The sequence below is a fragment of the Ovis canadensis genome, chromosome 13 (assembly GCF_042477335.2).
Source record: "Ovis canadensis isolate MfBH-ARS-UI-01 breed Bighorn chromosome 13, ARS-UI_OviCan_v2, whole genome shotgun sequence".
Lineage (NCBI taxonomy): Eukaryota > Metazoa > Chordata > Mammalia > Artiodactyla > Bovidae > Ovis > Ovis canadensis.
The window spans coordinates 73,830,437-73,853,427 of record NC_091257.1 but is presented as its reverse complement, the minus strand read 5'-3'; the positions used below and the strand labels follow the sequence as shown (position 1 = coordinate 73,853,427).

The 22,991-nt window shown below is 44.2% G+C and overlaps 1 protein-coding gene across 2 annotated transcripts; it reads left to right on the top strand.

Annotated features, from left to right (window-relative positions):
- Nucleotides 1-4,160: 4,160 nt before the first annotated feature.
- Nucleotides 4,161-22,305, top strand: RAE1 (ribonucleic acid export 1). Of its 2 annotated transcripts, XM_069546829.1 has the most exons (13): nucleotides 4,161-4,417; nucleotides 4,824-4,898; nucleotides 7,189-7,285; nucleotides 7,868-7,972; nucleotides 8,905-8,997; nucleotides 12,717-12,803; nucleotides 13,744-13,830; nucleotides 13,953-14,024; nucleotides 15,008-15,115; nucleotides 17,191-17,297; nucleotides 17,382-17,457; nucleotides 18,038-18,232; nucleotides 21,207-22,305. In XM_069546829.1, the coding sequence occupies exons 3-13, from the start codon at nucleotides 7,196-7,198 to the stop codon at nucleotides 21,291-21,293; spliced, it is 1,107 nt and encodes a 368-aa protein (XP_069402930.1). In that variant the 5' UTR covers nucleotides 4,161-4,417; nucleotides 4,824-4,898; nucleotides 7,189-7,195; the 3' UTR covers nucleotides 21,294-22,305. The 2 variants fall into 2 exon arrangements, with proteins under 2 accessions (XP_069402930.1, XP_069402929.1); XM_069546828.1 differs by lacking the exon at nucleotides 4,824-4,898 and having other exon boundaries at nucleotides 4,176-4,417.
- The last annotated feature ends 686 nt before the right edge of the window (nucleotides 22,306-22,991 follow it).

Here is a 22,991-nt window from a genome sequence, read left to right as displayed (position 1 = left end):
TTCTACAAAACAGGCAAAAAAACACTCCGGGATTTCCATCTATGACTTCCCTTAGTGTCTCATTTGAACTGTTTGATGTTAATACCTCTTCAGTGATGCTGAAAAGAAGGGATGCTGTCAAAGCTAAGCCACAAGTACATAGATGTTAAAAAATATTTTCAGCGGGATGTTTTTTTGTAGTAAACTATTGAGAAACATTACTTCTGTTTGGACTTCTGTTCAAGAAAACAATCTTGTAAAAAGAAGTCAAGGTCTCCCTCTGCTGGCAGAAGCTCTATAGTTCTCTCAAATTCTTCCACTATTTTAGGTGGCTATTTCTTTGCAATATTTTCAAACCCTTGTTTCCAGGAATGAGGTGAAAGAGTCTGAGACACAAGAGGTTGTGAAAACTGTGAGGCTTTCTTTGTGAGATCGAGTACTTCTACACAGGAACCCATTTTGTATCATCAGCTTTCAGTTCAGTTCAGTCACTCAGTGATGTCCGACTCTTCTCGACCCCATGAATTGCAGCACGCCAGGCCTCCCTGTCCATCACCAACTCCCGGAGCCTACCCAAACTCATGTGCATTGGGTCGGTGATGCCATCCAGCCATCTCATCCTCTGTCATCCCCTTCTCCTCCTGCCCCCTATCCCTCCCAGCATCAGGGTCTTTTCCAATAAGTCAACTCTTCGCATGAGGTGGCCAAAGTAAGAGTTTCAGCTTCAGCATCAGTGCTTCCAATGAACACACAGGACTGATCTCCTTTAGGATGGACTGGTTGGATCTCTTTCCAGTCCAAGGGACTCTCAAGAGTCTTTTCCAACACCACAGTTCAAAAGCATCAATTCTTCGGCACTCAGCTTTCTTCACAGTCCAACTCTCACATCCATACATGACCACTGGAAAAACCATAGCCTTGACTTAGAGGGACCTTTGCTGGCAAAGTAATGTCTCTGCTTTTGAATATGCTATTCTAGGTTGGTCACAACTTTCCTTCCATGGAGTAAGCGTCTTTTAATTTCATGGCTGCAGTCACCATCTGCAATGATTTTGGAGCTCAAAAAAATAAAGTCAGCCCCTGTTTTCACTGTTTCCCCATCTATTTCCCATGAAGTGATGGGACCAGATGCCATGATCTTCGTTTTCTGAATGTTGAGCTTTAAGCCAACTTTTTCACTCTCCTCTTTCCCTTTCATCAAGAGGCTTTTTAGTTCCTCTTCACTTTCTGCCATAAGGGTGGTGTCATCTGCATATCTGAAGTTATTGATATTTCTCCCGGCAATCCTGATTTCAGCCTGTGCTTCTTTCTGCCCCGCATTTCTCATGAAGTAGTTTGCATGTAAGTTAGATAAGCAGGGTGACAATATACAGCCTTGATGTACTCCTGTTCCTAATTGAAACCAGTCTGTTGTTCCATGTACCGTTCTAACTGTTGCTTCCTGACCTGCATATAGGTTTCTCAAGAGGCAGATCAGGTGGTCTGGTATTCCCATCTCTTTCAGAATTTTCCAGTTTATTGCAACACACACAAAGGCTTTGGCATAGTCAATAAAGCAGAAATAGATGTTTTTCTGGAACTCTCTGGCTTTCTAGATGCCCCAAATTCCTTGTAAAGCTACACTTAATGTGTACATCATTGCAACCAGGCTATTTACAAAAACCTAAGACAATATATTAGGACTTTTAAAATAGAAGAATTAAATATCACTTCAAGTGAAAAGAAATTGATACTAAAATTACAAATATATTCAGTCTCTACTCACCTAAACATGGAATATAAACTATATGTGTGAGTGCTAAGTTGCTTCAGTCATGTCCAACTCTTTGCAACCCCATGGACTGTAGCCTGTCAGGTTCCTTTGACCATGGGATTCTCCAGGGAAGAATACTGAAGTGGGTTGTCATGCCCTCCTCCAAGGGGTCTTCCCAACCCAGGGACCGAACCTGCAACTCTACATCACATTGGCAGGCAGGTTCTTTACGACTAGCACCACCTGGGAAGCTCTGTGCTGCTGCTGCTGCTAAATCCCTTCAGTCGCGTCCGACTCTGTGCGACCCCAGAGACAGCAGCCCACCAGGCTCCCCCATCCCTGGGGTTCTCCAGGCAAGAACACTGAAGTGGGTTCCATTTCCTTCTCCAGTGCATGAAAGTGAAAAGTGAAAGGGAAGTCGCTCAGTCATGCCCGACTCTTAGCGACCCCATGGACTGCAGCCTACCAGGCTCCTCTGTCCATGGGATTTTCCAGGCAAGAGTACTGGAGTGGGGTGCCATCGCCTTCTATAGTCATTCATAAATATCTCCGTGTGTTAAAACTGCAGAAGGATTTACTAATGTGAATAATAGCCATGACCAAAACTGAATTTTAATTACTTTTTTTCATAATTTCACCTTTATTTTATGGCTCAATAATCATACCGCCTGATATAGATGGTTTTGATCCCTCTTCCTGTTTCTGAGGGGAAAAGTTAGGTGACACCACTGCCTGTCTTCCATCTGTAAAGTCATATTTTGAGGGACAGGATGGTTGCATCCCAGTTCCACTTATACTCACTGCCTTTGTAACTGGGAGAAGTTACAATCTGGCCTTTGTTTCATTGACTATAAAATGGGGATAACAGTAATAATAGCTATTCTGTAGTATAACTGTTAGGGCAAGTGTGGGTTTGAATAACACCTTCGGGATGTTATTGCTCTATTTGGTACACAGGCTGCTACTATTGTTCCACTGATAGGGTATGCAAAAGCAGCTTGTCAATTACATATTCCTAAGCCGCAGAAAGATTTTTTTAAAGTATGCTGAAGAACCACTATTATACAAGAATCTGAATATAATAGAGGCTTCTGGAAGATTCCTTGGACATGGAAAATATAATTCAACACATATTAAACCCCAAAATATGTAAGACTGTGCTCGGTGCTATATATGTGGGCGTAAAACACAAAGTTTAAAATCCAGGAAGCTAGACAAGGCAAATACACCCATGACTGTATGAGACAGAATATGATAAGCACTGAGAGGACTTTGAAAGATGAAAGGAGAGATGGTATGAGATGATTCATGTGGGAAAGAATGAGGAAAGGTGTCACTGAGGAGGGGGTACTTGTCAGAGATGCTTCTGAGGTTTTGCTGGTGGCTCTGTTGCTTAACAGCTGTTTGATGTCTGACAAGTCACATTACCTCTCTCAGCCTCCTTTTCTTTTTCTATAAAATGGAGACAGCTACCCTATAGGGCTGCTCTGGAAATTACAGGAGATGGAGCAGCCAGATAATAAACAGCAGCCAGATAGTAAACGAGCTATTAGCGTTATTTAGACCAGAGTTCTTGAACTCTGGCTGCATTTTAGAATAACTGAGAGCTTTTAAAAAATATTAATTCCCTCTGTTCCACCCCAAACCAGCTAAATCAGAATCTTCAAGAGTGAGGCCCAGGCATCAGTTATTTTTTTAAAAGTTTCCCCAAGTGATTTCTAAACATAGATTCTTGGTGCTCAACTGTGGTCCGTTTGGCGACTTCAGCTGGGAGTTTGCTAGAACTGTAGGTTCTTAGACCCACACTGGACCTTCTGAATCTTCATGCTATAACTAGATCCCCCGGATCTTCAGACGTCAAGGTTTTTGGTACGCAGCCCACACTGAGTCGAGAAGGAGAAGGTTCAGTGTATGTACAACCCCCCTTTTTTGCCTTTAGATATTCATAAAGGGGGAGGGGAAAGCCAGCTAATATATTCAGAATTGGCATATGTGCGCCACAACAGTCCCTTAATATTACTATGGAACCTTACACTTAGCAAAAGACCTTCACTCGTGTTACTTCACTTGAGCCTAGCTAAGAATAGTCCTGGAAGTTGGGCATCATTGTCCTCATTTTACAGCTATAAACTGAGGTCATAGAGCCCAGATGGCTCAAGATACCCTAGTCGCAAACAGGGAGGCCACGGTAAGAACCCAGGCAGCAAACCACGAGGTATTCGAAGGATGGCCTTGAACTTGAATTGGCGGCAATCAGAATTTTGTTACAGTAAATTCACAAGAGAAGATTCTAACTACCTTTCTCCTGCCGGGACCGCGGAATTACCAGAGCGGTCGCTCGGCAACTGCGTCGGACACCAACTTTCGACCAATCCGCAAACTGCTGGCACGAGAATGTCTAGGATCGATAGTGCTTCTGCGCGTGTGCCATTGCCTTGAGGGCGGAGAAGCCTTTTCTTTCCTTCCCTGACTTCCGGACGCCAAAGGAAGTGGCTCGGGGACGCATGCGTAGTGTCTCCGCGGTAATTCGGGTGATTTCCTCGGCGGGCGTGAGGGGACCCCAGTCCCTCGGGGTTAGTGTTCCTGTCACCTCGCCTTTGTCTCCTCCGCGCCCGAGCGGGGTCGCAGGCTCTCGAGCTCCTCCCGCTTCCCATCGCCGGCTTCCCTCCGCTGCGCGACTCTCAGGTAGGCCCCGTGCGGATTCCCCTTGTTCCCCGCCGCCATGGCGCTGCTGAGGCCGGGTCCCCGGGGAAGTGCGTCCCGCCGCGAGATGCTGGAGCGCGAGCCGGACCGTTGGCGAGCTTCCTGAGTGGCCCCTGGGAGGGACGTCGGAGTTGCAAGGGTGTCTTAAGATCACCGCCGGTCTGACCCCCTCGTTTTTCTTGTGGGGAAACTGAGGCACCGAGAAAGGGCAGAGTCGATGGCAGCCCCTATCGCCTCTGCCCTTACTGGTTACACGTCTGGTTTCTCCTCAGATGCAAGCGGGCGCTCCCTGATCATTCTTGGTAGTCTCTCCCAGGGAAGCGTGCTTGAGCTCCTTTGTTACACTTATCGCTGTCTGCAGTTAACTCTCTCTCTGTTTTCCTCCAAGGGTTTTATTAGATGCGTGTGCACACACTCCGCCCAGGCAAGCATCTGACACGCCAGGCGCTGTGCTGCGGGCCAGGTGTGTTTTAGGGGAGCATCCAGACAGTTCTGGGCCGTTTGGAGCCGGCACTCTCCTGGGGAGGGGGCTGGTTGCAGACAAGTCCCGGATGGGGACCGGTGCTGTGAAGAAAAGGGGCTAGTGATGGAGGATCAGGTGTCACACCTTCGGAAGGCAGGGAGGCCTCTGAGGAGAGGCGGTGACTTTAAAAAAAAGATGCTCCAAGAGTTTCACTGAACGTCACTTACACACTGTAACCCATTTAAAGGGCACATTTTGATGAGTTTGGAAAGTTTAATACAGTCGTGTAAGCATCATCACGGTGCAGTTTAGACCATTTCCATCACCCCCAAAAGTTCACAAGAGGAGCTGCCTTTTTAAGTGGGACCTGAAAATTGGCACTGAGAAAGCTGGGGATTTGGGAAGGTATCTGAGTTTCCTGGGCTTCAAGAAAAATAATGAAATGTAGACATACTAGGTCTGTGAGCACAATAATCTCAAAAACCGATTCCCTCCATCGGGGGAGGCCGGGTCACCCCAGGGTGCAGGAACAGCTGGTAGGAATGCTTCAAACTGGGAGGCGCTTGTTGTGTTCACAGGCAGAAAGGAAACCCTCAGAGCTGGGGTGCTCAAGGAGGGAGTGAGAGACTAGGTAGGCTAGAGTTGAGCACCTGCCTTCTGAACTTGTTGTGGGTTCCCAGTGTCCTGCACAACATATGGTCCACACAGGCTGATTAATGCTCCATGGCTGAGGAGAAGGAAGGAACAGAGGTTTCGGGAGCTGTGCGTGCGGCTTCACTTCAAGTGGATCTTAGTGTCTATTTTTGTAGATGAGAAAGTATTAGTTGCTCAGTCGTGTCCAACTCTTTGCAACCCCGTGGACCGTAGCCCGGCAGGCTCTTTTGTCCATGAGATAGTCCAGGCAAGAATACTTCAATGGGTTGCCATGCCCTCCTCCAGGGTATCTTCCTGACCTGTGGATTGAACCCGGTCTCCTGCATTGTAGACAGATTCTTTACTGTCTGAGCCAGTGGGGCTAAATAATTTGCCCGAAATCATATATTTAGCTCCTGGACTTGATTGCAGAACCTTTTTCATTCCTTTGCTCACACAGTTAGCTGATGTTCCAAATACATCTCAATCATTTGAGTCAGAGGTGGTCAGCAAGTGCCACATGCTTGCACAGAGTCGCTTTTTGAGATATTAATGTACTCATAGACCTAGTATGTCTACACTTGATTATTTTTCTTGAAGCTCAGGAAACTCAGATATCTTCCAAAATTCCTCATAGTTTTCCCATTCTGTGTTGTCATCATAAGAGATGCTACTCTTGTTATCTCATGTCACTCAGCTGCAAGGCTCCTTGGGTAGGCAGCTGGATGTAAGAATTTACTAACCAGTTACAGAACTGAAAATATGACATCAATGTAAGTGAATCATCAGAGAGTTATATATACTTTCTCCTTATAAGGAAAACGGGAAACTTGTTTATGACCCACTGTCCACTAAATACTACATTTTCTACATAGATAATCTGATTTGATACTCAGAGCAACCCTGGAGAAGGTGTTAATATTCTCTGTATTTGCAGAATAGGGAAAATGAGGCTTGGTCCTGTTAGGATCCCAGTTACGGGGAGTGGCAGAGGCATGGTTCTAACCTAGGTGGGCCTACTAGACTGGCACCCCTAAAAAACTCTAAGTGGGGAATTCTTGCAGGCAAATGTCCAGCACAATGCCAAACCAGATAAAGGTTGATTACTCTTTAAAACTGTGATTGCTGCCAAGATTGGTTGCTTTTCTTAGAAACTTCATGCAGAAATAGTGACCTAAACCAGAGTGCAGAAATTTGTACAAGGAAAGTGAACTGTCACTAAGTGGGAACCTGGAAGAACAGAACCTCCTGCTGGTTTCCTGTTGTATTCCTACTGCTCAGCACTGTGTCTCAAACTGTGTAAAAATGAATTTATTTTCTAGCTGGTGACTAAAAAATACTCTGCTATAATGTATCAATATTGGTTAATTAATTATGATGAATGTAAGAAGGGAACTGGATGTGGGATATATGGGAATTCTCCTGTCTTTGTAATTTTCCGTTAAAAACTGTTCTAAAAATAGAAAGCTTATTGTTAAAAGGCATTCTGCTTATTGCATATTTAAATCTCCTCAGAAGCGAGAAGCCTGACATCAAGTCATTTATTTATTTACTCTCTATATCTCTTCTATAACTTAACTGTATCTTTTTATTGCCTCTTAAGGATGTTTATTACTTAAGAGAGGACCTGTCCTTTACTTTTTCCATTATTTTTTAGGGCCAAAATGAGTTTGTTTGGAACAACCTCGGGTTTTGGATCTGGTGGGACCAGCATGTTTGGCAGCACAACCACAGATAATCACAACCCTATGAAGGTACCACATACAGCTTCACAGGATTTTTAGAAACAGCACAGGCCAGAGAGTCCCACATCCATGATAGCAAGAGAATCCCAGTTGGTGTGGGAGCCTCCTTTGAGGTGAAAACGCTGAAGTTTTGTTCAGCCTGCTTTCTCAAATACTGGAGCAGAGAAACTGTGTGTCCCCTGGACTAGTGTCCTATTTCCTCTAACATTCCTAGTCACTGGAATCACACGAGGCGCTTGTTAAGATTGCAGGTGCCCCGAGTCCAGTCCACAACTGTGGAATGAGTTTCTCTGGGAGAGGGAGGCAGGTGATGATGATGGTTGAGCACTGCGGGGCAGGAATGACCTGGTGGGCCATTGTTGGGAAACATGGCTGCAGGCCTGGCTTGCAGATGCTGCCTGCGGTCCCACAGTGCCAGTACTTTCACTGGCTGGGTTACATTCCGCCTTTTTATCCAAGTAAGTGAGATCTGATTAACGTAGTTCTTGGGAACAGGAACACTTGACCTTGGAAGTATTGGTGAGAAAGAAAGCAATTTTGAATTAAATCGTGATGATGTATACATTTTAACATGGACTTTTTTCACCCCAGGATATTGAAGTAACATCCTCTCCTGATGATAGCATTGGTTGTCTATCATTTAGCCCCCCAACCTTGCCGGGAAACTTTCTTATTGCAGGATCGTGGGCTAATGATGTAAGTGCTCCTTAAACGCATGTTTTCTCTGTCATGTATCTCTCTGTATGGGCAGGGCTGGGTTTTTTGTTTCTGCTCCAAGTGAATAAAGCAAACCTACGGCTTATTCATGACGTTTTTTTAAAGAAATGAGTTTAAGAGTCTGAACCGTTCTGAATGGCAGGGATCACTTCTTGTGCCATTTTTTAAGAAAGCAAAATCATATGCATCATTCAAAAATTTATACTCTAGTTCAGTATCTTGAATAGATTCCCTGATCATGTGTCGTATTCATTGAAAATAAATGTTGTCCCTGATGCTCTGTGTGAATTTCCCTTCTAGACATCCTGAAAGTGTTCTTTAGGCATATGTTAAAGTTTTTCACCTTTAGCTATATTAACAGTCCTGCATCAACACTATACTTACCAAACAAAAATTGTAGTATTCAAAAAGAAAGATAAAAATTCTGGTAGAAAAAAAGGCAAAGGATGTTTAGAAGCACTTCACAAAAGAAGTGCATGTGGCTTGTTGGAGCAAACTTGAACCATATAACCATACTCATAATCAGATAAATGCATAGTGGCTTTGCTGCTGACTTAAGTGGGGGACTTAGGCCAGTTATCTTACTTCTTTAAGCTTCATATCCTGAAATAAGATGGAGATGACATTAAGTACACAGAGGTTTAGCTGTTGTAGAGATGAATTCAGATAACGCATACAAAGTACATCATGGGAAATCCTCAAGTCCCAGGAAGGGAGTATCTGAGACACAGGGTACAGCTACCACTAGTTCAGATTTCAGCTTCTCCTTGCTGGTGCCAAATATTATTCATTTTATTATCCCAGTTTGATAGGGGAAAGTGTCTGTCATGTGAATTTGTGTTTATCTGATTATGGCTGGGAGCATAGGGGTTATCATTAATTGTTGTGTCTGCATTGTTTTATTACTGTAGGTTCGATGCTGGGAAGTTCAAGATAGCGGACAAACTATTCCAAAAGCCCAGCAGATGCACACAGGGCCTGTGCTGGATGTCTGCTGGAGTGATGTAAGTTTTATTATGTTTTTATATGACCTGAAATACAAATAGCATGTATGCATGCACATTTTAGAAATGCTGTTTCTGAATTTAAGTACGGTCATTGATTGATATTCATACTGTAGTCAGTTAACTTTTGTTATGTTAGCTTTAGCTAGTCTCTCTGAAAGCTTCTTATTTAAAAAAAATCCATTAATTTATTGACCTGTTTCCTTGAGCAGAGTGTTAGCTGCTCAGTCGTGCCTGACTCTCTGTGCACCCTGCATCCCCCATAGATTGTAGCCCATCAGGCTCCTCTGTCCATAGAATTCTCCAAGCAAGAATACTGGAGCAGGTTGCCATTTTCTTGAGCAAGGGGTTAGACTATTAAAGCTTTTCTTACGTCTCTTGATGTGTCAGGAGCTTATGTTGCTTTAAAATTAGAAATTTACAGTCCTAGGAAGTAAGTCCTATGGGGAAAATTAGTCCTTTACCATTATTAGACTTTTGAAATATTTCCTTTCTTTGAAATTCTTTTTCCTCCCAAATACTGAACATTAGCATTATAAATTAATGTGTTTGAGTTTATTCAACTCTGAGCTCTTCTTTTTTTTCTTCTTTTTTTTTGAGGGGAGAAGGTGGGTGATTGGGGAGTTTAATGAAGGTATACCATTTACAAAGAAGCCAACAGGGATGGTGAAGTCACGCTCAGCAGGAGCCTTGGCTGTGAAGGGCCCAGCCTCCCTCCCCTTCTTCCCTTGTTGGCAGCTGAAAACAAAAGCGCCTGACTCAGAGTAGGGCAGATGTGCTGAGGAAACTAAGTCTCAAGGTCCCTCCCCAGGCTCATAGAATTTTTTTTATTAGATGTAGTTTGCAGGCAGTAAAATTAAACCTTCTAAGTGTATGATTCTGTGAGTTTTGAGAAATGCATAGAGTTGTGATCAAAACATAGAAGAGATCCGTCAGCGAAAAGATTTCCTCTTGCCCTTTGTAGTCAGATCCTCCTCAGCTGCTTTCCCTGGAGACCGCTGGTGTGTCTTCGGTCCCTGTGTTTCTGCCTTTACTAGAACGCCATCAACAGAATCCTTTTGAATCTGGCTGCTTTCAGCTCAGTGCACTTGTGGTCCAACCAGCTTGTATCTGGCAGTAGTTAGTCCCCCTTGTTGCTGAGTAGTGGTGCATTGTATGGATGTTCACCATTTGTTCACCATCCACAAACTGAAGGACGTGTAGGTTGTTTTCCATTTTTGGTTGTAGTGAATAAATGCTGCTATAAACATTTTGTATACTGGATTTTCCGTGAACATAAATTTTCTTTCCTCTTGAGTTTATATCTAATAGAGGGCTTGCCGAGTCATAAGAAAAATTTATGTTAATTTTATGAGAAACACCAGACTACTCACACCATGCATTTATGTGATTGTATTTAGCTTACACATAGCATTTATATAATTTATATACATTATAAATTTATAATTTGTAAATATTCTGTTTATAAATATTTTGAGTTGCTCCCATTTTAATCATCTCTGAAAGTCTTCTCTAAGACATTTTTGTCATCTGTAAAATGTATTGCTGATTTGTCTGATTAGGTTATTATGAGATTAATAATAGTTTTAAATTACACATAGAAAAACAGCCATTTGAGTAGATTTTAAATACTTCTAATTTATTTTACCTGTCTTTCTTTCCTGATGAGAGAACAGGTCAGAATTGTAAGTTTCTTAACAGGTTTGGTAAGAAATAGAATTACCTGACGCCAGAACTCTTGCTCAAGTGTTCGTGGGTCACCTTTTACGGAAATGTACACAGCCCATTTCCTTTCTCTATCTCCATTAGAGTCACGCGCCGTCTAGTGGAGGAGCCAAAATATAGCCATTAAGAGTTCCAGTTCAGGGAGCTAAGTTCTTAGAGAGGCAGGATGCACTGTGCTGGGTGGGCAGAACCCAGAAGGCAACTATGAAGTTTGGGAAGGGTGTGCTGAAAGCTACGCAGACGAGGCAAGAATTGAGCTGGATCTTAAAAGCAAGCCATTTGCTTATGGCTTTAGAGCACTGTTGTCCGTTCCAAGCGTGGATTCAAATTTCAGCTCTGTCTTCACTTTTTGGCTTTTTCAAGTTACTTAATCTCTCTGAGTCTGTTATCCAGTCACTCAAAGACTAGCATGGCACTTGGGGGGAGTGGTTAAGAGACTTGCTTAAGGGAACATAGAGAAAGGCTGAGCCCAGACCTGGACCTTCTGTCTTCAGAGCCCATGCACTGACAACCTCACTCGCAGGGGCTTATAGGAAATAGGAGCTGGCCTGGAAGAGGAAAGCATGTATGGAAAGGCACAGAAGAGCCAGAGTTACCCTCGAGGTGTAAAAGCCCAACTTGGTAAGGGTGATTCTCCAGCGGTCCAAGAACGCGGCTCGCTGCATGGACACAGCAGGTGGAGCTTAGAGGAGCTGATTTGGGAGCGTTTAGGGATCTCATTCTTCTGCCCCAGCCTTTTGATAGACTGGCCTCTGTCTTGGTGTGTCCAGTGGGGCCTGGCATCCTGTAGCTGGTAGGGTCAGCATTTCATGAGATTGAGGGGCCAGTGTTTCACTCAGCCTCAGGACAGCCCACATTAGCATCTTTCCAAGGATTTGTGGACTTACAGAGCCTCATTAATAGAGAAGGTTTTCTCTCTCCTTTCAGATGGAGAGCTGGTGATAAGTTTTTGCTAGGGAAGGATAATGTTAATTCTTTGAGCTGTGGAACCAGAAATGAAGTGTTAGGAGTCTGCAGATTATGGCCCATGGGCCCAATTTGGCCCATTGCTAACTTTTATAAATAATGTTTCCTTGAAACACAACCACACTCATTCATTTGACAGTGTGTATGACTGCGTTCTAGCTACAACACAGAATTAGGAGTTGCAACAGAGACCACTTGACCTGCAAAGCTGAAATATGTACTTTATCACCCTTTAGGAAAAAGAATTGTTGATGATTGGTCTAGATTTTCTACTCGGTACTTACTATTTTTAAATTGTCTTGTACTTCATAATTGACCTACTTTATGAATTCTGTATGTGAATATTTTAAAACCATAACACAGTGATTGCCAGTTTTCTAAGCTGTTTTGAAGTTTATATTGGACCAGTGACCATTGTAAATTAGTGTAGTTTTATTGCATGCACTTCAGAATGCTATTAGATGTTGAACAGAACACAAGTAATAATGACTGAACATGTGTGGTATAGAGCAGAAATTGGGGGAGAAAGATGCAGTATATGTGGCAAAATGTTTAAATTGGTGAACCTAGATGATGGGTTTGTGAATATTCATTGTACTGTTCCTGTACCTGTTGTGAAGGCTTAAAATGGATGAAAATAAGAAAAAAAAATGTAAGTGGCTCCTGGTAGGCAATACACATTGATACAGGATATGAAAGGCTATTCCTAGAGACCTGCCAGTGACCACGACTGCCTCTGAACAGTGAGCTGGGGTCAGGGAGGGACTTGGTTTTCATTACATAACTCGAAATGCTATTTAAATTTTTTATTAACCTGTTTACACATTGTCTCTCAGGAAAAAATCGATCATTGAAAAGAGCTAGAAATGTGTTTTGTATATGACATTGTATTGCAATACACAAGCCCCCAAATAATTGGAAAAATAAAAATTGCAAAATAAAACTTTCTTCAGTATGTTCAATCTAATATCTAAATGTACATATAGAATTTTTATTAGAATGTCAGAATTTTTTCTACTTTATTTTAGGATGGGAGTAAAGTATTTACAGCCTCATGTGATAAAACTGCCAAAATGTGGGACCTCAATAGTAACCAGGCGATACAGATTGCACAGGTAATAAATAATAAAATTTATTCTCTGCAGAGATGCTGGGCAAGGCAGGGTTGTGATGATTCTTATTCTTTGTTACAGGAAAGGTGCAGTTCAACTTTACCAAATCAATTAGACTTAAATATACCAGAAACCTCTTCAGCACAAAATAACACCAATTTTATGAGCACTCTCGTTTTTACTGATGTTTCACAAGTTCTATCAAGGGTCTTCTGCATTTGTGTGGTTGAGGGTTGCATCATAAGGAGCTAGTGATGTTCAGACCTGTAATAAAAGGCAGTGTTAAAACTGATCCTCAGCATTCCAGCACCCGTGTGTGGCTTGCCTTGTCCCAGGCTGCGTTTGGTCACTTGTTCATTGACAAGTATGTATCAGTTGCCAGTGATACCGCAGGCACTGCCCTTGGAGTAGAAACACAGCAGTGAGTGAGAAGCACCCTTCCGTTTCAGGAGCTTTTACAGCCTGCTTGAGGATGGCAGGCCGGTTCTTATGTGAAGACAGCTAAGAAAAGTAGAAACAATGAAGAGGAGAGAGCCTTGAACCAGAGGGTCAGGCCTGGTAGGGAAGAGCCTCTTGACAGTGAGACATTTTCAGGAAGGTGTCACATACCCTGAGACGGCAGTTCTGTGTGCTAGAGCACTTCTTCGATCTCTAATGTTTGTCTTCTCAGTGACACAACTGTGGTGGAGTTCTTCCCTGTGAGTTGTTTCTGAGTACCTCCCCCTTCACTTTCATACTAGTTAATTATGGTTCAAATCAAATTAAATTTTGTTGGTATGGAATGTTACACGCATTGGTCATGGGGAAGGACTAAACTATCCTTTGGTTTTTGTCGAGTATGACCTCAATGTTTAAGATTCCTTCTCTTTGAATTTCCAGAACCAAAGCTGTGTGGCATGTTATATTACATTTACCTTGATCTGTTTTGGTTTTGTCTTGAAAGCATGATGCTCCTGTCAAAACAATACATTGGATCAAAGCACCAAACTACAGCTGTGTGATGACTGGGAGCTGGGATAAGACCTTGAAGGTATGCTGTATAGTCGAGGGACTTCCTGGCCTGACCAAGTGGACATTATTCTTACACTATCTGGATGTTAGTTCTGAATGGTTGGTCACTTGTCTTTTTTTTTTTTTTTTTTGGTCCTTCAGTTTTGGGATACACGATCATCAAATCCTATGATGGTGTTACAGCTCCCTGAAAGGTGTTACTGTGCTGACGTGGTAAGGAGTTTCTTACTTTATGATATCTTATAATTAGAGGACAACATTTAGAGGACAACGTGAAACCCCTTCAGACTTTAATTATAGATGTGGGATGTAGTTTGGATTGCCTCAGTTGTCGTAAATCTAGATTTTTGTACTGCATGTGTTCCAGAATTACAGAAAACTGGATGTCACACTTTTTTAGTCACTTCTTAGCGAACATATTCAGTCACAGGCTATGCCAGCACTGGTCTGATGCGTACTGTACAAAAACTGGCAATAACTTTGTGATGTGGGACTAGATCCTTTGGTGACTGTCTCTGAGTGGGATAGAAGCTGAAGAACTTTCTCTGTTGGTATAGCAATAAGTCTTAAGAGTGTATTAACTGCCCCATAATTCCACTTTCAGGAGTTTATCATGAGGAAAGTACAGATGCAAATGTTCTTTGTTCTGTATAATAGAGTGAAACATTGGAAATGACCCAGTGGGCCAACTAGACAGACATAGTCGTTTGATTTGAGGGAATGTTACTTAGGTGGCCACCACTAGTGTTCTCAGGAAAATGTGTGGAGCAGTGCTCACTGAACACGCTTTAGTAAGGATGTGAATTATATAGAAACATACATATACACACGTGTATTAAAAAAACGCTTAAAAAACAAAAAGACAAGAGAAAACATACCATAATGCTGACAACTGTTAGCATTTGAAGGGGGTGGTAGAACAATGATTTTCATTTCTTCTCTATTCCTCAGTATATAGTCTAAATAAATGTTTCATAATATTTCATAGTTTTAAAAAATGAGTCTTTTAAAAAGGTATGTTCTACTTTCAAATATGATTTCTCTAGATTACCTTGAAACATGTAAATACCATTGGATTGTTAAACTTAAAAAAAATTCACTTATTTTTGCAACTTTGAAAAAATTGATAGAATACTTTGGTATACAAAAGAGCACACCCCACTTTAAGTAGGTCTCTGCTTTCCTCTTTTTCCTAGATATATCCTATGGCTGTGGTGGCAACTGCAGAAAGGGGCCTGATTGTGTATCAGTTAGAGAATCAGCCTTCTGAATTCAGGAGGATAGAGTCTCCACTGAAGCATCAGGTGAGTCACAAATCAGATCAGGAAACTTGTATTTAGCATCTATTAGGAAGTAAGTGCCTGCATGTGGAAATTGTTATACTGTCGGATATTAAAAGGAGGTGAATTTAAGGATATAAACACAGTGTTAGTGGGTAAATACCATCCTTGGCAGACATCCCCTAGGTAGCAGTAATGCTGCTGAATGGGTACACACCACAGTGAATTGGTTCCATCATGAGTCCATAGCTTCTGCCTTCAGCTCGGTCTCCACCTGCCACAGATTCTCAGATCTTCTTCACCCTCTTCCGATCCATCACTCCTTTGGCCTTTGTCTCTGCAGATCTGATCTGCAGCCTCTGCTCCTAGAACACAGAAGCTGATAATTGGAAGCTTCCTCATCGTGCTCCTGCTGAACCTAGAACTCTGGCTGCACCTGCCTCTTCCCTGCCTTCCCCACCTGTTGAGGGGTGGGCCACGCTCTCCAGTCCCAGTTTTGGCTGGGCTCTGTGCCCTCTCACCTCTCAGGAGCCTCAGGCTATCAGCCACCCACCTCCCTCCTGTATCTCGTCTTCCCCCCTTCTTACCCCCCCAACTTTTGTTCATTGGCATAAGACAGACTCAAGTCTAATCCTGGGAAACAAACCTCTTCTGACCCCCACATCCGTAGCCGGCTAGGTACCTTTTCCCCTTGTAAGTCAAGTGTCTTAAATGAGCTTTCCTGGTTCCCCTACCTCCTACTCATTTCTCACCCACTCCTTTGAGACTTCCGCCCCTGTTACTCCACCAAAACTGTTTCTGGCATGGCCATTGATGGCTTCCTAGTCAGTAACTCCAGTGGATACTCCTCACCCTCATCTTCCCAAAGCCGTGGCACTCACCGACAGCCTTACTGTGTGTTCTTAAGACTGTGCTTGGGCTCTATAATGCTGGTCTCTTAGCTCCTGCCTCTGCTTGCTGCTTTGTCTTCCTTGCTGTATCTTGAGGTTCCGCAGGCATCTGCCCTGGGCCACTGCCTTCTGAACCTCAGCACGGTCCCGTCTGCTGTTCATGACTGTTGGTTAGGGGTGTGTGGTGGGTTGGAGTCTTGGATCCCTAGCTACCTACCATCTGTGCTCCTGACAAGGGCACCCGCAGTCTGACGGCTCCCTAGGCATGTCCCCGCTTCCCCCCCACCCCGCCCCCCGTATCTCAGCCCAATAGTATCCCATACCAGGCCCTCCCCACTGCTCCCAGCCTGCTCCTACCCATATGCTCTGCATCTCACTAGGTGGAGCCTCCACCTTTAGCTGTCTAGGCCAGAAATCAGGAGTTGTCCTTTACTCACTGCCCTTCCTTTCCTCCTCCCCCATCTCATTAACCACCATGCTCACTTGTACCCTGTGTGTGGTTTCGAATCTGACCATTTCTCTCCTTCCAACTCAAAAGCAGCTCTTGTTGAATGACAACAGGAGTGTGGACCTGTGTGTCTCTGCCTCTGGAGACTGGGCTATGGGCTGTTTGTTTGGGATCTTTTGTGGGGTCCAAGAGACCCTCCTTTGGGCCCTCAGGCTCAGTGTTGGATCAAGTGCAGTGTCTAGCTTTTGCATAGCTTATTCATGGTTTAAAAAGTTCTGGCCGTATCCACTGTATGGTTGACCCTTGTTCCCACATCCTCCCAAGCCAACACTACTTCCCTTTTCCAGTTGGGAACGCAGAGACCCTGGGACGCTGGGTGTCTTCCTAGAGGGTACTCGCCTAGTCAGTGGTATGCTGCAAATCAAAGTGACGTGTCCTCCCAACCCACCAGGGGGTCAGTGCCAGAATAGGAGCTGGTGGGGCTGAGGGGTGCATGCCCTGCTGCAGTGACAGCGAGGCCTGCAGCGTGGCAAAGGAGCAGCAGCACCTGGACGGAAGCATGTGGTCTGCGGTTTATTCATAAAATCATGTGGCTAAATAAAAAAATAATGCCTACTGGAGGAATGGAGAAATCTTTATCGTGTTTGAGAAATATGTTTCTGGTTCTTTCAAAACCCGAAAATGGAGTAAAAGTCGTTTACGTTATTTATGGGATGTTATGCTTTACATGATGATGATATACTTTTTCTCCCCAACTATAGCATCGATGTGTGGCTATTTTTAAAGACAAACAGAACAAGCCGACAGGTTTTGCCCTGGGAAGCATCGAGGGGAGAGTTGCTATCCACTACATCAACCCCCCAAATCCGTAAGTGAGGCCTGGCCAGCTTGCAGATGTTCGTGTGAGACATTTTGTTTTGAAGGAAAGCTAAGTTGGGCCTTTGTTTTTCAGTGCCAAGGATAACTTCACCTTTAAATGTCATCGATCTAATGGGACCAACACTTCTGCTCCTCAGGACATCTATGCGGTGCGTTTTTAGAAATGTTAATCCTGAGAATGTGTCTAGAAACTAGACTTGGCGGTGGATAGCTGAGTCATTATGGGATCAGAAAAGATCGCTGTCATTGTGTGTGTTCATGTGCAGGGATAAATGGCTTACGTGGGAGGTTTCGGTTTTCTGTTTTTATGAACATGTTGACTCTCTTCATTCTCTCTGTTTCTGAAATGCAAGCTTAGGAGTTTTGGGGAGCAACTTCCACCTGTGTGAGTGCTGGTAGACAGTTGGTACGCTTAGCTAAGACTGAGAAATTTGCTATTTGCTGAAAAAGAAAAAGGCATTTTCCTGAGGTTTGCTTCTTGATGCCACTAGCTTACATACTTATTAACTTCTGCTGACTTGTGTTTTTAATGAGAGACAAGATTCAGTCCTGGGCTATCAGTTGGTTCAGGAAGCGGGGCTGGTTTCTGATGTGATCAGCAGGCCATCAACTCTAATGAAATTATGGTTGTTCATTTTATGTTCTCATTGAACCAAGACGTCTGCGTTGTCAAAAACCTGGTTTTTCCTCCTTTCTCTGCTCCTCATTGTATGTATCCATCTTTTGTAGGTTAACGGAATTGCGTTCCATCCTGTCCATGGCACCCTTGCCACTGTGGGATCTGATGGTAGATTCAGCTTTTGGGACAAAGATGCCAGAACAAAACTAAAGACTTCGGAACAGTTAGATCAGCCGATATCAGCCTGCTGCTTCAATCACAATGGAAACATATTTGCATATGCTTCCAGCTACGACTGGTCAAAGGTGAGAATCCCCAGGCCTGCACTGGCGCCCTCCGGCAGCAGAGCCAAGCTGTGGAGTACGGAAGGCCTGAGCTTAGTCGTGAGGCCTCTCCAAACGTGCTGTGTGTCTTGCACGTGGCCTGTCACCATCACCTCACTGCAGCAGGAAGCAGCAGGGCCTTCCTCTCAGCCTTTGCCTGAGAACATGCCCACGTGAGGTGCTTGGTCAGCGTAAACCCAGCAGCCGACACTCTGGGGCATCTGAGTCATTCAGGGATGTCGGGGGTTGTTGGGTGAGAGTGACGAGGGCTCGGCAAGGCACCCAGCCTTCACCAGAGGCATAGGCTTTTTGTTTGTTAGCTGTTTGGAGAGGGAAGTTACAGACTGATGGGGTCCTGGTTGTGTTTGAGTCATCCCAGTGCCGCGGTAAAAGAACTGACCCTCACACTCAGGTTTCAGCCACAGTCTCACCTCCACACGTGTCTGTCTTCACTCGTCCTGCCCCTCTCCCCTCCCATCCCCAACACACTTAACTCCATTCTTCTCTGCCTCTTGTTATTCCATCTTCTCTTCTGTCCCCTGTCTCATTCTGCGGTCTGTAAGCACACACTTTAGCTGTTCTGAAACCAGCGTTAAGAATCCCAATGTCTCCTTCCTGATAAACTTGCCCAGAGAGGTAACCACCTGCCCTCTTGTTCCCCCGCCTCTGTCTCTTCCTGTTTCCTGGAGCTGTAGTTGGGATCTCACTGCCTTTGTCCTCATCTAGTCCAGAAGCTGCTTATTGTCTGTGTTGGGCACCGTGGGCCACCCCTTCCTCTCCCATTCACAAAGCCTTCTCCCTGGCCTCTGACATTTCTGTTGTATTCCTACTCCTGACTGCTCGCCCTCTCTGGTGGCTTCTGCTCGTCTTCCCAACTCTTGCACGCAGGCCTTTTTCTAGAGTTCTCCTGCAGGTTCCTCAAGGCGCATCTGCATTCATGAAGCACCTCCAGCATAAGCTAGTGGCTCTTGTGTCTAACCTGCCTCCTGACCTTGTGCCCCAGTTCTCCCTGTGTCCCCATCCCAGTGGGGTGTCTGCACCTGGGTACCCCGTGAGCACCTTAGCCTAGGACATAAAAATCGGGTGGATTTTCCGACCCATCTCCTTTTATCCTCCAGGCTTGCTGCTTCCCCTATGTTCCTCTTTCCTTAAACACCACCTGGTCAGTGGGGCAGAAGTCTTGGAATCGCCTTTGATTCTGCCTCTTTCTCTCAGAAGAGCTGGGCAGTCACTGAGCTGCATCCACTTCACCTATGTGGTACATCTTGCCCGCTCGGCACACTGTTGACCTGTTGTGCCTGCTCTGGCCTGTGGGAGGCTCAGCCTCTCTGAGCCTTTGCTTCTGTGAGCTGTGCAGCTGCCCCTCCCCCGCCCCCACCCCCTTTTAAGCAACTTCACTGGGTTGTAATGGAAATGCAGTAAATTGCACATAACATATGTAAAAAGTATACTTTGATCAGTTTCAGTATCTTTATATACCCAGGAAACCATCACCACAGTCAAGATTAACAAACAGTTATCTCCCAAAATGTTGTGTATTATTGTAATCCTTTCTTTCACACACACACTGATTTCCTCTCTGTTGTTATGGATGAATTTGTGTTTTCTAGAATTCTATGCAGATGGAGTCATACGTAGGTACGCTTTTTTGCTGTTGAGTATGTCACTAGTTCTTTTTACGACTGAGTAGTATCCTGTGGTCTGGGATCACTGTTTATCTATTCACCTGTGGAAGCCATACCCTCAGTTTTACAGAGTATGCTGTTTTTGTTTCTGCCTGTCTGGGGTTGGAGCCATCTTCTGGCCTGAGGCCCCAGTGTCCCCGTGGGCCTCTGATGGAACTCCTCTTCTTCACCTGCTCGACCTGCAGCCACATCAGAACTCTTATGTTTTACTCACATGATACTCAGGGTTTTGTTTTCAAGCCTTGAAAAAATAGTTGTAAATTCAAAGAGGTGTACAACCAAAGCTCGTTGATTTGAATGCTGCTCAGAATCCCTTAATGTGAACAGTTAATGTCAATTTACAGTGGAATACTTAATTATAATCTTTTAATTTTTTAAAAAGTTGTTTTAGGAGTTTTCCATTGTTCTTAATTGAAGGACAGAGTCATGATTATGTGATTAATATTAGGTTGCTGCTTTAGCATAACCAATAAGAAAAGCTATACTTTGTATATTATGAGAATGATTGGTCATTGGTTGAGCAGAATTTCTAGAACCATCTCGGCATAACTGTCAAGGAATGAGAATAAAATGTGCCATTGCAGTGCAGGTGGCAGGGTACACCCAGAGGCCCTTCCCACCTGTGTTCAGGCCTTTCGGTTACCGTGGGTTTCCACTCCTCTGTCTTGTCCACCCACTCTGCTCTCTTCCTGTCCTGTCACTGTCATTGTCACTTACAGCCTTTGTGGCTGCCATTCCTTTTTCCCCTTGTCGTTCATAGCCTGGCCTGAACTGGGTGTTACCAGCTCCCCCAGTGTCACATGGCCCCCTCCCTCCCCGGCAGATACGCCAACACCTGCACTTCACCTCCCTTGGCGTCTGGGACGGCACGTCTGCTCCCTCTGATGTCACAGACCAGATGTCTCCTGTACTAAGAAACGTGCAGCTCATCCTGCACCACCCTCCTCTTCCCAGGCTGTGCTGTCTGGGAGTCGTCTCAGCAGTAAAGCAGTGGGTGGAAGGTTGACAGGAGTCTCAGTGCTGAAGAGAGAAATATGTAAAAGATCATCCTTCCAAGGGGACATTGCAAGTCCCACATCCTTAACCTTTTCTCTGGGGACTGAAGTTTTTGTTTAAGATTTGACTTTTATTTCTCTCCATTTACCTCTTTCACTCCTAAGAGATGCTTCACACACAGGGCATAGGACTTGGCATGTTAAAAGTGCCCACAAAATGCAAACCTGACTTTTCATCAGTTTTTAAGATACTGTGGTTTTTTTTTTCCCCTTTAGGGACATGAATTTTATAATCCCCAAAAGAAAAATTACATTTTCCTGCGTAACGCAGCTGAAGAGCTAAAACCCAGGAATAAGAAGTAGTGGCGGAGACCTGTGGGTTGTCCGGAGTTTTCTCTCCATTCTGCCTCGTCTCTGTACGAATTTGGGTCCCAGCTTTCAGTAGGTTGTCAGCCCTGGATGTGGATTTCAACCTCTGGAGAAAACGATGTCATTCTTCAGCAGGCAGGAGCCCGGCGGTCGCAGTGACTGTCCGTCTCCATTCCACTGCCGGTTACAGGTTTCGTCTGTACCTCTAAGGAGATTCAAATCATTATAGACGTCCTTAGATTCACATGGGTGCCTGCCAGGTATTTGCAGTGCTTCATCCCGCAGTGTACGTATTAGACAACATTGGGAAACATTTGGCGAGCCTGTACTGTATTTTGTAATAAACATTTTGAAGATTGTCTCCTAAGCTCCCTTTGTCCGACTCTCCTCTCACCCACCCATGAGCTCTGAAGTAGTGTCCTGCTCGGCGTCCTCATTGGGTTTTGGTTTGTGATTGCAGATGCCCTTTCGGAAATGAGAGATCTTGCCCCTCAGGAGAGAGAGTCCTGAGCTGGGGTTGTCTCTGCCCGTTGGCATGTCCAGCAGCAGCCTCTCCAAGCATTGCTGGAAAGAGTTTGGGTGTGCTTTTCTCTTGCTTCCCTCATTCCCATCTTTGACATTCTAGTGCTTTTCACCTCTGCTGGGTGTCCTGGTGACTGGAACATGGTTCTTCCTGTTTTGAGGGACAGCCGTTTGTGGGCAGAGCCCGAGTGGGTGATGCCTTTGTGGACTCCCAAGTCCACTGCATGGGAAGTGCTCTGAGCTCTTGCCCCTAGTAGCCGTAGTTTTGGAGTGTTTTTTTATTTCATGTATAAAATTCCTGATTGGTAAGTATCAGAAATGAGAGCCTATTGTGTTTTTACCCTGCAAACCCAAATGTTGCCGCTTTACTCTTTGGGGCCGGTTGTAAATTAACTTGCTCAGTGTGGAAGTCAGGTATTGTAATATTGTAAGACATGTTTGCCTACTCCTAAAAGACAAAATAAAGTTTTCTACTAAAAGACAACCTGCAGTCAGTGGTTTAAATTCTTCACTCATCAAATCATACATGAATTCAGACTGTTAACTATCTGGTTCTTTTGGTCTGAAAAGTTTTGTTATTTTCTTTTGGCTTTTCTAATTTTAATTTTTTGAGAGAGAAAGGCAGGTGCATTAGAAAGTTCTTAGTTTTCAAGTTAAATGTTTGCAGCTAATTTTTTCCTTTCCTTTGTGAATCAGCCCTGAGCCCTGTCATCTGTATGTATGTGCAGATGTGGCTCTGAAGAGAGCCAGGCTCTAGCCAAACTCGATTGTCTCGGTAGTCCGCGTTCGCTGGAGATGAGAAGAAATGTATCACAGTTAGTTCAGCCAGAGTTTCACTGTTCTTTTTTTACAAGCTAGTGACTGGCTATGGTTGAAAGTGACCATAGAATAGTACATCTTAAGTCATGAACGTTTTAGAATGTTCTTTTCTGTCAGATTTAAAACATTTAAGTCCCTGGTTGGACTTATGGCTGTAGAAACCAGTAGTAAGTAAGGGCCCCAGGATGTGAGTCCTGGAGATGGGTTCAGTCCTCTGTCGGCCTAGAACCTGAAACATAAAAGTGAACCTGTAAATATTTGTTGAAATCATTAAATTTCGTAAGATACTTGTTTTCACGTTCTGTAAAAAGTTATGTGGGTTTCTTAGGAACTCTCCATCTTTGACATCTC

What these genes read in the sequence shown, in the direction of transcription:
- RAE1 (XM_069546829.1), top strand. Translation starts at nt 7,196, where the DNA reads ATGAGTTTGTTTGGAACAACCTCGGGTTTTGGATCTGGTGGGACCAGC. An exon ending in CAGGATCGTGGGCTAATGAT is followed by an intron (nt 7,973 to 8,904) that starts GTAAGTGCTCCT and finishes TTATTACTGTAG; the next exon opens with GTTCGATGCTGGGAAGTTCA. An exon ending in CTCCTCAGGACATCTATGCG is followed by an intron (nt 17,458 to 18,037) that starts GTGCGTTTTTAG and finishes CATCTTTTGTAG; the next exon opens with GTTAACGGAATTGCGTTCCA.